Source organism: Carlito syrichta, unplaced genomic scaffold (assembly GCF_000164805.1).
Source record: "Carlito syrichta isolate Samal-C Ts95f unplaced genomic scaffold, Tarsius_syrichta-2.0.1 Scaffold315709, whole genome shotgun sequence".
NCBI lineage: Eukaryota > Metazoa > Chordata > Mammalia > Primates > Tarsiidae > Carlito > Carlito syrichta.
Window position 1 is genome coordinate 147951 of NW_007259805.1, and position 12326 is coordinate 160276.

General features: G+C 41.5%; 2 protein-coding genes across 5 annotated transcripts in view; one reads left to right on the plus strand and one right to left on the minus strand.

Annotated features, from left to right (window-relative positions):
- Window positions 1-12326, plus strand: part of CAP1 (cyclase associated actin cytoskeleton regulatory protein 1) — a 30394-nt gene that overhangs the window by 12489 nt on the left and 5579 nt on the right. For 3 of the 4 annotated variants that reach the window (XM_008073170.1, XM_021706522.1, XM_008073169.2), the window contains exons 2-7: window positions 4149-4270; window positions 4842-4945; window positions 7849-7926; window positions 9641-9784; window positions 9890-9975; window positions 11603-11708. In XM_008073170.1, coding sequence (XP_008071361.1) covers window positions 4159-4270; window positions 4842-4945; window positions 7849-7926; window positions 9641-9784; window positions 9890-9975; window positions 11603-11708 — 630 coding nt within the window. In that variant the 5' untranslated portion in view covers window positions 4149-4158. The remainder of the gene's footprint in view (window positions 1-4148; window positions 4271-4841; window positions 4946-7848; window positions 7927-9640; window positions 9785-9889; window positions 9976-11602; window positions 11709-12326) is intronic. The other variant, XM_021706521.1, reaches the window with a different exon arrangement.
- Window positions 9875-12326, minus strand: part of PPT1 (palmitoyl-protein thioesterase 1) — a 38306-nt gene continuing 35854 nt past the window's right edge. Inside the window, exon 9 of the mRNA XM_021706524.1 lies at window positions 9875-9906. Coding sequence (XP_021562199.1) covers window positions 9886-9906 — 21 coding nt within the window. The 3' untranslated portion in view covers window positions 9875-9885. The remainder of the gene's footprint in view (window positions 9907-12326) is intronic.

The following is a 12326-nucleotide window of genomic DNA, read 5'->3' on the forward strand; positions in this document are numbered from 1 at the left end:
CCCAGGTGGGTCTCGAACTCGCGGGCTCAGGCAATCCACTCACCTCAGCCTCCCAAAGGCGCGGGATTACAGGCTGAGCCACCAAGCCCGGCTGGATAGCATTATAAAAGGTCAGAAGTGAGAGAAACCATGGCTCTTTCTGGAAAATGTAAGTCCTGAGTTGCTGAGGAATACTGTAGTAAGAGATAACACAGGGGAGTGGTAGGAGATAAAGTAGTACTAGATCATGGAAACACTTGTTTGGACTTTACTCCAAACGCTCTAGGGAGTATTGAATGATATTAAATAAAATAATATTGTAATTGCCTTTGCATTTGAGATAGATCACTCTGGCTACAATATGGAGAGTGGGTGAAGAAATTGTATTACTGGAATTAGGGGAGACTAGCCAGGAAGTTATTGCAGTCTTGCTAGGCAGTCTTGCTATCCTAGCTTTTCTCACTTAGGTTGGGGGCAGGGAATATTTATTCATGAGATATATAAGATAGAGAGCCTGTACATTTTGATGACTGATTAGATGTTGTAGGAGAGTAAGGAAGAAGATAACTTAGTTAAAGTTTATGGAATCCTTACTATTTTCTAGGCCTATACCAAGCACTTCTATATAGATTTCCTCATTTATTCTCACTGAAGCCTTTTGGATTTTGTACTATTGTTGTCTTCATTATACAGATAAGGAAATCTGAATCTAAGAAAGTTTGGCAACTGCTTATAGTCACAGAGCCAGTGAATACTTTTATTTAAATCCCCAGTCTATCTGACTTCTCTAAAGACTACTCTTGGGCTGGGCGCAGTGACTCACGCCTATAATCCTAGCACTTTGGGAGGCCAAAGTTAGAGGATTGCCTTATACCACCTGGGCAACTTGGTGAGACTTCATCTCTGCAGTAAATCAAAAAATTAGCCTGACATGGTGGCGTATGCCTGTAGTTCCAGCTACTTGGAAGGATCACCTGAGCCTAGCAGGTCGAGGCTGAGGTGGCCATGAGCGTGCTACTGCACTCCAGCCTAAGCAACAGAATGAGACTCCAACTCAAAAAAGCCCCAAAAGACTACTCTTATCCATTATACTATACTGCCTGACAGTTCCAGGTTACTAGCTTGGTCAACTCGGTGATTGATCTAGTGTTGAATTGTGTGGGGGAAGATGATGAGTTCCATTTTGGATATTTCAGTTAGAAGTGCTTTGAGATATCTAGGTAGAGATGTCTAGGTGGGAGCTGGATCTAAAATTCTGAATCCCAGATGGTGGTTGTGGTAGTACTACCTAGCAAGTGGACTGGGTGTTATTGCAACAAAGATAGTCAAAGGCTTGAGAGTGGACATGACCACCTGAAGAATGTATGTGTGTGTAGAGAATGGGGAAAAGTGTGTCTTTCTGTCTCTTCAATTCTGGACATTTCTTTCCTGCAGCAAGCATCTTAAATCTCACCCTACTCCCACCAAGAACAAAAAACAGGTTCTGTTCTTCTGTATTTGGTTGGTGGTAGAATGAGATAAACCACAGATGGTAGCTGCATTGTCCCTTTTCATCAGCTTAAGTCAGACAGTAGCTTGTTAGCAATGAAAGCCTGCAAATACAAGTGAAATATGGAAAAAGGGAACCAAAGTCTCGTGAAGCTATATTATTAAGTTCCTAGGATTGGTAAATGTTCTCAAACCCTGGCAGCCTTGAGAGACACTTGTTCATGTTAGCACTGGTCTCAACCTGAAGAATCCATGTATGAAGGAACATGTTTTATAACAACTGGGTGGTATCCATGGTTTCCCATAGCTTGGAATTTTATTGCATTCCTTGTCTTTTCCCTTGGATTTATAAAGTATGGTAGATTATATGTGAGTCTGTCTCTGGCCAGTTCCCAGAAATGGAACAGGACAGTAATTCAGATATCAGTTAATGGTGTCATAAGGGAAATTATATTGACTGCTCCATTTGTGAGTAGAGTAAAAACCTGGAGGCTTCTGCTGCTGTTCTAGGCCAGGGAATGGAAAGATTTCTTTGGTTCTTGTTCTCATTTTTTTTTTTTTTTTTTTGATTCTCTTTTAAAACAACATTGTCTGGGAAGTGACTGGGCCCAGAGAGACCAGAGTCTATATACAGGGGTTGTATTGTCTTCCTTACTTTATCTTGTGAGCTGATTATCTCTTCTACAAGGAGTACAGTGTGTTAAATTGAGATATTCTGGCATGTTGTCATCTTTGGGAGAATCATAATTACTATGGTCATTTTAGGCAGTTTCAAGGGAGATGAGTTCATTCATCTTCAGTTTCCTGAACTGAATTCAGCTACCTGAATTGATGCTTTCATGAAATGGAATCTTTCCAAGTCAAGACTTCGATTGAAATTTCACTGACTGATTTTATGAGATCACTTATGTATATAGTATGGGCAGCTTTCCACATTCTTGTCCCTTTGGAGTTTTGTAATGCTATACTTCAGGTTTATAACTTCATAAATGTTTATTAAACCACTACTACATGCCAGGTAGTGATCTAGATGGTAGAGTATAATAAAGGAACAAGCTAGATTCGTCTTTCCTTCTTTCCTCCTTTCCTTCCCCTTCCCTTCCCTTTCCCCCTTCCTTCCTTCCTTCCTTCTCTCCTTCCTTACTTCTTTCCTATTGGAGTCTCACTCTGTCACCTAGGCTGGAGTGCAGTGGCAAGTGTCACAGCCATCACAGCGTCGACCTGCTGGGCTCAGGCAATCCTTTCGCCTCAGCCTTCCAGGTAGCTGGAACCACAGGCATGAGCCACCATGCCCAACTAATTTTTTTTATTATTTATTGTAGAGATGAGATCTCGCCAGGGTGCTCAGGCTGGTCTTGAACCCCTGAGTTCAGGCAGTCCTCTCATCTCGGCCTGCCAAAGTGCTGGGATTACAGGAATGAGCCACCACGCCCAACTGGAGTTTACTTTCTCTTTTTTTTTTTTCTTGTGTCAGAGTCTCATTCTGTTGCCTAGGCTGGAGTACAGTGGCACGCTCATGGCCACTGCAGCCTCAGCCTGCTGAGTTCAGGCAATCATTTCGCTTCAGCCTTTCAAGTAGCTAGAACTATAGGCGTGCGCCACCATGCCCAGCTAAATTTTTTAATTTATATAGAGATGAGGTCTTGCCATGTTTCCTGGGCTGGTCTCGAATCCCTAGGCTCAGGCAGTTGTCTCACCTCAGCCTCCCAAAGTGCTGGGATTAAAAGGTGTGAGCCACCACACCCGGCTTTGGAGTTTACTTTCTTTAGGATATTGACATTGAATGAGGCTAGTTCACATAAGTTAGTACTTGTGAACAATCTATAATCTCTTTTAGATGTGTCTAGTCTACTTCCCTACTGCATGTTCAGATCCCTCCTCATTTGAAGCCTGGCTCAAGTGGCAGCTTCTCCATGATATCCTTATCTGATCCTTCTAGCTGATATACTCTTCCCCTTTTTGAAATCCCATGCCTCTGTCTACAACTTTTTAATGTCACCTTACTTTTTTTTTCTATTTGTTTTGTAGTTGTTAGTGCATATGTGAAGCCTCCTCTACTAGACTATAAGTTATTGAGGACAGAGTAAATATCCTATGTATCTTTCTGCCTCTTCCACAGGCGTGCACCACCACTCCTGGCTAATTTTTTAATTTATTGTAGAGGTGAGGTCTTGCTAAGTTACCCAGGCTGGTCTTGAACCCCTGCACTAAGGCAATCCTCTCGCCTCCACCTCCCAAAGTGCTGTGATTACAGGCATGAGCCACTGTACCCAACTGCCAAGTCATTTAACTTCACTGAAACTAAGTTTTCTAAGAGTATAGTAATTATCCTTCCATTCCTGAATAGTTTTTGAGAGGCTCAAACTGAGATCATATATGTGTCTATACTTTGCAAATTCTAACTTTCTTCACAAATATTTGGTAGTATCATAGTAAATATTCAGTAAGTATTCTACTGAGTAAACATTTGCTTTAGTGAACACCTTTTCCTGAGTGGTTCTCTTGGTTAATGAGGGCTATATGATTTTGTAAATATGCTAGACTACTTTTTCCATCTAATTTTACTAAATTATTCTGTTTCTTAGAATTGGCATCCTTATCATCCCAGGAGTAGTATACTGTTTTTCTCTGTAGGTGCTATTAATATTAAAATCACAAATGACATTTGATTTGTTTTTCAGGTGGTACATTATGGCTGACATGCAAAATCTGGTAGAAAGATTGGAGAGAGCAGTAGGCCGCCTGGAGGCAGTATCTCATACCTCTGACATGCACCGTGAATATGGAGACAGTCCTTCAAAAGGTAAGCAACCACAGCTAAGCAGTTCTAAAATTTTCCCATCATAGTGAATTTGCTCCTTTGTAGCTAACTTTCCAAAACACTTAATCTAGAAAGTTTATCTTCTCTAATTGCTATGAACAGATAAGAGAGGAAATGATTTGTGCAGAGAGGCCTGTGGTTAAGTTATTTTAACACAAGAACTTCCTGCTTGGGTGATATTTCCTGTTCTTTCTTTAGCAGAATGACTCCAATGAAAGTCAAATGACAAATGATGTTAAAATTTCTCTCTCCATAGATTGGCAAATTGACTATTTCCACATGAGCAATTGAAACATAGAATGTTGGCGCTAAAAGAACCCTTGGAGGAGCATTTTATAGATAAAATTAAGCTCAGAGAGGAAAAGGAACTTAGTCATGGTCACACAGCCAGTTAGTTAGTGGTGGCATTGGAATTAGAACCGAGGTTTGCTGACTTCTGTTCCTGTATTCTGTTTACTGTATTATCTTGCCTCCCCACTTTCACATGGAAGCATGTTTTAAAGACCCTTCCTTCTGATGCATGGCTTATTCTTCATGGTGTGTCTGTCTTCAGCAGGAGCTGCTCCATATGTGCAAGCATTTGACTCGCTGCTTGCCAGTCCTGTGGCAGAGTACTTGAAGATCAGTAAAGAGATTGGGGGAGATGTGCAGAAACATGTAAGGATGCTTTGTCTTTTTTCCCTTCTTCTGAGGACTGGTGGCCTTCTTAAAATCCTACTCATCCTTATTTAAGAGCTACTTGAGAAGCTTCCAGCTCCTTTACCTCAACATGTACTGAGGAGCTCAGTCCAGGCACTGAAATTACTCTTTTTTTTTTTTCCCCTGAGTTGGAGTCTCACTCTGTGGCCCTGGCTGGAGTGCAGTGGCATGTTCAACAGTCACTACAGCTCAACCTGCTGGGCTCAGGAGACCCTTCTGTCTCAGCCTTCCAAGTAGCTGGAGCTACAGGTGTACACGACACCTGGCTAATTTTTTTTTGACTTATTGTAGAGACGAGGTCTTGCCAAGTTGCTCAGGCTGCTCTTGAACCCCTGGGCTCAGGCAGTCCTCTTGCCTCTGTTTCCCAAAGTGCTGGGATTACAGGTGTGAGCCACTGCGCCTAGCCAATTTCTCATATTTCTCCAGGCCCCCTGCTTTTATCACATATTTGTACAGAATACTTGTTCAGTGCATAAAATATGGCTCTGCTCATCTTTGTAGTAAAGAATATGCTACCAGCCTGATCCCAGCATGTTACATAATCAAACCTACAGTGGCTTATTTAAAGGAGTCATTATCATGACTTAGCATTTATGAAATTATGCTTGATAGTTATTAGTTATGCTAATATGGATTATTTTCACACTTAGCCCACAGCAAGTATATGAAGTAGGCAATGACAGGTGCCTCTCCACCCACCTCCCTTTATGTGCTGCCTCCTATGTTATTACCACCACCACACCACCCCACACTCACACATACATTCTGTCTCTATTTTTGGGACCCAGAAACCTCCCTGCTAGCTCACTGAATGATCCTTTGTAAACAGTAACCATATTTAGAATCTTCCTCACCTGAACCCTTTTGCAAGACTGACTGGCCTTTGGAAGATCTATCTTGAGCTCTCATATACCATCTCTTGGCAGTGGTTAGCACTAGAGAGTGGGGCTGGGACTTCAGTAAAGGTGTGGTATTTTTACTGTATATAGTTTTGTAACATTTTTTGGAAAATTTTAAAACATGTATTATCAGTTTTGTACTTTAAAAATGCAAATTCAGGCCAGGTGCGGTGGCTCACACCTATAATCCCAGCACTTTGGGAGACCAAGGTGAGAGGATTATCTGAGCTTACTGGCTTGAGACCAGTCTGGGCAACTCGGTGAGACTTTGTCTCTACAATAAATAAAAATATTAGCCAGGCATGGTGGCGTGTGTCTGTAGTTGTAGCTACTTGGAAGGCGAGGTGGAAGGATCACCTGAGTCCAGCAGGTTGAGGCTGTGGTGGCTGTGAGCATGCCACTGCACTTCACCCTGGGTGACACATCAAAACTCCAACTCAAAAAAAAAAACAAAAAACAAAATCCAGAAAAAGTAGATAATCTTTGACTTTTTCTATTTTAATAGTGCTTACAGCCTCATGTTTCTTTCTTTAAAAAAAAAACAACATACAAAGCCTATCACTCAAAGCCTCATGTTTCTTTCTTTTTTTTTGAGTTGGAGTCTCATTCTTTTATCCAGGCTGGAGGGCAGTGGCGCACACACGGCCACCACAGCCTCGACTTCTGCTGTGCTCAGGTGATCCTTCCGCTTCAAGTAGCTGGAATTACGGGCACGTGCTACCATGCCTGGCTTTTTTTTTTTTTTTTTTGTAGCGATGAGGTCTCGCCAAGTTGTCCAGGCTGGTCTTGAATCCCTGAGCTCAGGCAATCCTCTCGCCTTGGCCTCCCAAAGTGCTGGGATTACAGGCTTGAGCCATCATGCCCGGCCTGCCTCATGTTTCTTAAACTTTTTTTTTTTTGAGTTGGGGGTCACAGTCTGTCATCCAGGCTGGAGAACAGTGGCACAATCACAGCTCACCACAGCCTCGCCCTTCTGGGCTCAGGCAATCCTTCTTTCTGAGCCTCCCAAATAACTGGAACTATAGGTGTACACCACCATGCCTGGCTTTTTTTTTTTTTTCTTTTAGAAACAAGGTCTTATTATGTTGTCTGGGCTGGTATTGCACTCCTGGGCTCAAGGAGTACCTGGCCTCAGCCTCCCAAAGTGCTGGCATTATAGGTGTGAACCACCATACCCAGCCTCTTTAACTCTTTTGAGTATAACCCTCAGAAAGAAATAACATATTTGCTACTGAGAAAAGTTTCACCAGACAGTGCTTATACTACTTCTTAAATGGAAATAATTTCAAGTTGGTACATTGAACACATTATTTTGTTTTATTAAGCTTACTTTTTTTTTTTTTTGAGTTTGAGTCTCACTCTGTCGCCCAGACTGGCATGCAGTGGCTGCTCCCGGCCACTGCAGCCTCGACCTTCTGGGCTCTGACGATCCTTCCGCCTCAGCCTTCCAAGTAGCAGGAACTTACTTAAAGCTTACTAAATTGATTTAATTATTTATCTACAAATGGGTTATGATCCAACATTAGAGAAATAGCTTTAACATAAAGTAGTAAATTCCTTGAGAATTTTAGGCAAAAATAAAGGCCTTTGCCTTTTTTCTTTTCTCCAGTTCTTGAGAAGAGAGAGGTTTTCTTTTTTGGTGATGTAAGATAGGAGGGATTTCTTAGTGCACATTATATCACACTACGTGTGTAGTTGTTAACATGACTTCGCTCAGGACTGGGTGATTATCTGATTTTGTACATTTCTGACTCCTTGATTAGTTCCAACAGGAATAGTAGTACAGTATAAAGAAATGTAATTCTGCTATCAGTCCCTGGAATCTGGAATACATGAGGAAAACAATGTGAAGTACCTTGGTTGCTATCAGAGGACATGGAAGTAGAGGTTGCAGGTTATCCTTATCAAGACCTCTCCAGGTATAATGTGTCATCAATAGCTGATTCTTCTCTTTTCTGACAGGCTGAGATGGTCCACACAGGTTTGAAGTTGGAGCGAGCTCTCTTGGTAACAGCCTCTCAGTGCCAGCAGCCAGCAGGCGTAAGTTCACCACTAGTTCGTTTAGTTTTGTTTTGATGCTCAGGACAAGTTGAGATTTTTGTTAAGCAATCACAGCATGCTAAAATAGACCCACCAGGCTTATGATAGCAATGTACGTTCATACCAAGTCCCAGGGGTAGAGTCAGACTTTAAGTGCCATTATGGGCCAGGTGCAGTGGCTCATGTCTGTAAATCCTAGCACTTTGGGAGGCTGTGGAAAGATTGCTTCAGCCCAAGGAGTTTGAGACCAGCCTAGGCATCATAGCAACACCTTGTCTCTACAAAAAAAAAAATCAGTTGGGCATGGTCACATGTGCCTATGTCCCAGTTACTTGCTCATGAGGTGGAGGGGGTAGGATCGCTTGAGCCCAGGAGGTCAAAACTGTGGTGAGCTGTGATTGTACCACTGCACTTTAGCTTAGGTGACAGTGAAACCCCACTCCAAAAAAAAAGAAAAGTGCCATTATGGGAATGTGCCATTGAATTAGTCTCTACTGGCTTTTTTTTCCTGTCATTCTGCTTATGACTATAGTTATCTTTGGGACTTGGCTGCTTGCCTTTTGACTGAACCCAAATTTAAATAGTGTCCTCTAAGCCCTTTAGAGGTGGTTCTCTTGCTTCATTGTGGATGTGGGTAGACCATTGTGTTTTTTGTTTTTTGTTTTACTATGGAGATCTTAAAACTCTTATAGCACTGCTTCTCCCCTCACTGGCTCACTGGTAGGGGATTTCCCTTTAACTTTCCTCCTGTCTTGAAATTTTGTACTGCAAGTTGAATTAGAGAAAGTTTAAATTTTTCTTGGAGTCAAAGATTTTAGTTTTATTTAATTTGCATTTGGCTTTTTTGGACATAGAAGGGTAAGAAATCTTCCTGCTAATGTGATATTAAAATTCTTGACCCTTGTCATTGCTAAATAATGTAATAATAGTGCAAGATGATGTTAAGTATATTAGATTCTAATTCCTAATCCATCCTGAATAGTTAAGATCTGAGAATTGAGATGCTCAGGAAATGGGTTTGGAAGAAAGATGAAAACAGAAGCACAAAATTTCATCCATTTTGCTAAACTGCCTGCTTGAATGCCAGACTCTGTAATTGCATTTGATTCATTCGCTTTCTTACTCAGCAGCTGCAGTGTGGCTAGCAATACATTAAGGGCTATAATGATATAAGAGGGCTAAAACAAAGCACTTGTCTTTGAAGAATTAATGAGGAAAAACTTAATCATATGAGTCCATTAATAGTTTGTGTTGGTAAGTGATAAGGTACCACAGTTGACTATGCTGACAATAAAGGCTGGTGTGGCTGGGGTCAGAGGGCTGTTCCTCAAGAAGCATGAGGAACATTTGGGTTGATGGAAAAAGAAGAGACCATGATGAATAAAGGCACAGACATGAATCAGTATTTCCTATGAATAGGACAGAAAAGAGACAAGTGGCTAAAATTGTAGGATTTTTGTGGCATTGCTGAAGTATATAATTCCTTCCTGATCATGAAGAACATAAAATACAGACTGAGGAGTTGGAACTCTGTGAAGAGGGTGAGATTATGAACAGTATTTTAGCCTTAGGAATCAGGGCAGGATGAATTCAAAGTTTATTTGGGTACACATTGTAGTTTATAGAGAATTCTTGCCTTCAGGATCAGAGTTGACCAACATATGAAACTTTTATAGAACGACTTTAACCTGAATCTTTTCTTGCATCTTTCTAGAATAAGCTTTCTGATTTATTGGCACCCATCTCAGAGCAGATCCAAGAAGTGATAACCTTTCGGGAGAAGAACCGAGGCAGCAAGTTGTTCAATCACCTGTCAGCTGTCAGCGAAAGTATCCAGGCCCTCGGCTGGGTGGCTATGGTGAGCAGTGCAGCTTCTGGGAGCAGGGAAGGAAGGGATAGACTGCAAGCAGAAGTAGATATGGTTGGAGAGGCCCTGAGTCACTGACAGCTTCTCTCTTTCTAGGCTCCCAAGCCTGGCCCCTATGTGAAAGAATTGAATGATGCTGCCATGTTTTATACAAACCGAGTCCTCAAGGAGTACAAAGATGTGTAAGTTCAGACTTTTCTCAAGGGTTAAATGACAAACCCAGTTGACTACTTGCTGGTGTAGCACTTGGGGGTTAACTAAGGCTGCCGTTGGCCACTGTGCTAGTTCTCCTAACTCAGGGCTGCTTTCTGGAGAGCTTGATAGGTATTAACTCATATAAGCTGTGTTTGTAAACAGGAAGTGTTTCTGCATCCACTTCTGCTTTCTCTCCATGGTTGGTAGAGGCCCTTTAGTCTTCTGATCCTTACTCTTCTGGGTTTAGGATGTTTTGCTAGAGATAATATAGACTAATGCCCTGTAATTTGCTTGTTTATTCAAGATTTTGTTCAATAGGATTTACTAGGAAATTATCCTGAGTATTCATGCAGCCAGTTAAAGTGAGAGTAAGGCTACTTAGCCAATGCAGGTATTATGCAGAGCAGTCATTGTATGTCTAACCACAGGTGTCTACCAATCCTAACTGACTTTTGCATTGCTGGTTTTGAACTGGAATGATTGCAGGTAGCAGTTTTTAAGTTGCAAATCTACGCATACCCTTCCTTTCTTCTGTCCAGCATCAATCAATAAGCATTTGTTGAGTAACTACTCTGTGCAAGGAATAAACCTTCCTGTGTGTGAAATGTGTCCCAGATCACCAGGTACTTTATAGTTTCAACTGCCTGCATTTGAGCATGACGGTGTTTAGATATACCTCACCATTACCCCATCATTTTACAGTTGAAGAAACTAGTTCCTTGGCTAAACAATCTTGAAGTCTTCCAGCTAATATATAAGAAGAGAGGGGATTTGAATCATAGTGCAATGCTGTTTCTATAATTTAAGACTGATTGTTTTCTCCTAAAGGAAGGTTTTTTGCTTTGTTTTTTTTAGGGGAAGGCATATTTTGACATAAGATACTGTCTCTTAAAGCGGTTGAGTTTGTTGGAGTCCTAGAGTTCCACAGTGGTACTTGAGAGCTCTCCTCTCTACCATGACTTTATACACAGAGTGTCTGATTTTATTAGTTTTATATATTAGGTTCTGCCCAAGAGCTACTTTTTAAAAAGTTGTGCTACGTTAAAAAAAAAAAGTTTGAGAAACCTTGCCATGAGAGAAAGAGACATCTTAATGGAGTTCGGTCACATTAGGGTAATAGATTAGGTTATACAATATATGTATTTTATTTTATTTATTTTATTTTATTTTTGAGTTGGAGTCTCACTCTGTCACCCAGACTGGAGTGCAGTGACCGCTTCCGGCCACCGCAGCCTCGATCTGCTGGACTCCGGCGATCCTTCCACCTCAGCCTTCCAAGTAGCCGGAATTACAGGCATGCGCTACCATGCCCGGCTGATTTTTTTTTTTTTTTATTGTAAAGATGAGGTCTCGCTGCCCAGGCAGGTCTCGAACCCGCGGGCTCAGGCAATCCACTCACCTCAGCCTCCCAAAGGCGCAGGATTACAGCTGAGCCACCGAGCCCGGCTCAATATATGTATTTTAAAAAGCTTGGTGATGATAGAAACCACTATTCGATAAATCATTAAAAACACCACAGATAGGAAGATGTGAATCCACAGGTAAGAGGGGTTCTGGAATCACTAATGTAACATACCTGACCACTTGTGACGAGTTCTTCTTGAATTCTCCCAGGGATAAGAAGCATGTAGACTGGGTCAAAGCTTACTTGAGTATATGGACAGAACTGCAGGCCTACATTAAGGAGTTCCATACCACCGGACTGGCCTGGAGCAAAACGGTTAGTTAGTCCTTCCTCCTTTCTCCTGCCCTCTCTCCTGTCCTTTGTATCTTTCCAGGATGGGGTCCATAGGTTTCTTAGACTTCGACACCACCAAGGTTTGCGAAAGAGCACTAGCTTTCTCAGTGGAGGAAAGAAAGAAAAAATGGAAAAGGAGAAGGAATATTCAGTTTTTTTTTCATTTCAATAAGCATGGGTCAGGAACAGTGGTGGTGGAGGGGAGACACACACAAATTACATTATCCTCTCCCTCAAGGAGCTTAAAAATAGAGATACAAAACCCCATTATAAATCATCAAGCTAAATGCAATAATGAGGTACATACTATAGAATGTGAGGAAGAGTGCTTCTTCCTAGGATATACTGTGTTTTGAAGAGGTGTACTCTGATTTGAGACTTGAAAGGAGTATAGGGGACAATAAGAAGTGGGATGCTAGCAAAAGGCACAGCTTAAAATAAATGCAGAATAGAGAGTGATCATCGCTGACTTCAGTAAGGTGATGGTCAGAGAGTTTTAGGAGAAAAGGCTGGAAAGAGGGTAGGCTGAGACTTCTGGACTAGGTAATTGAGTAAGGGAGTAATAATGATCAGATTTCTTTTTTTTTTTTTTTTTTTTTG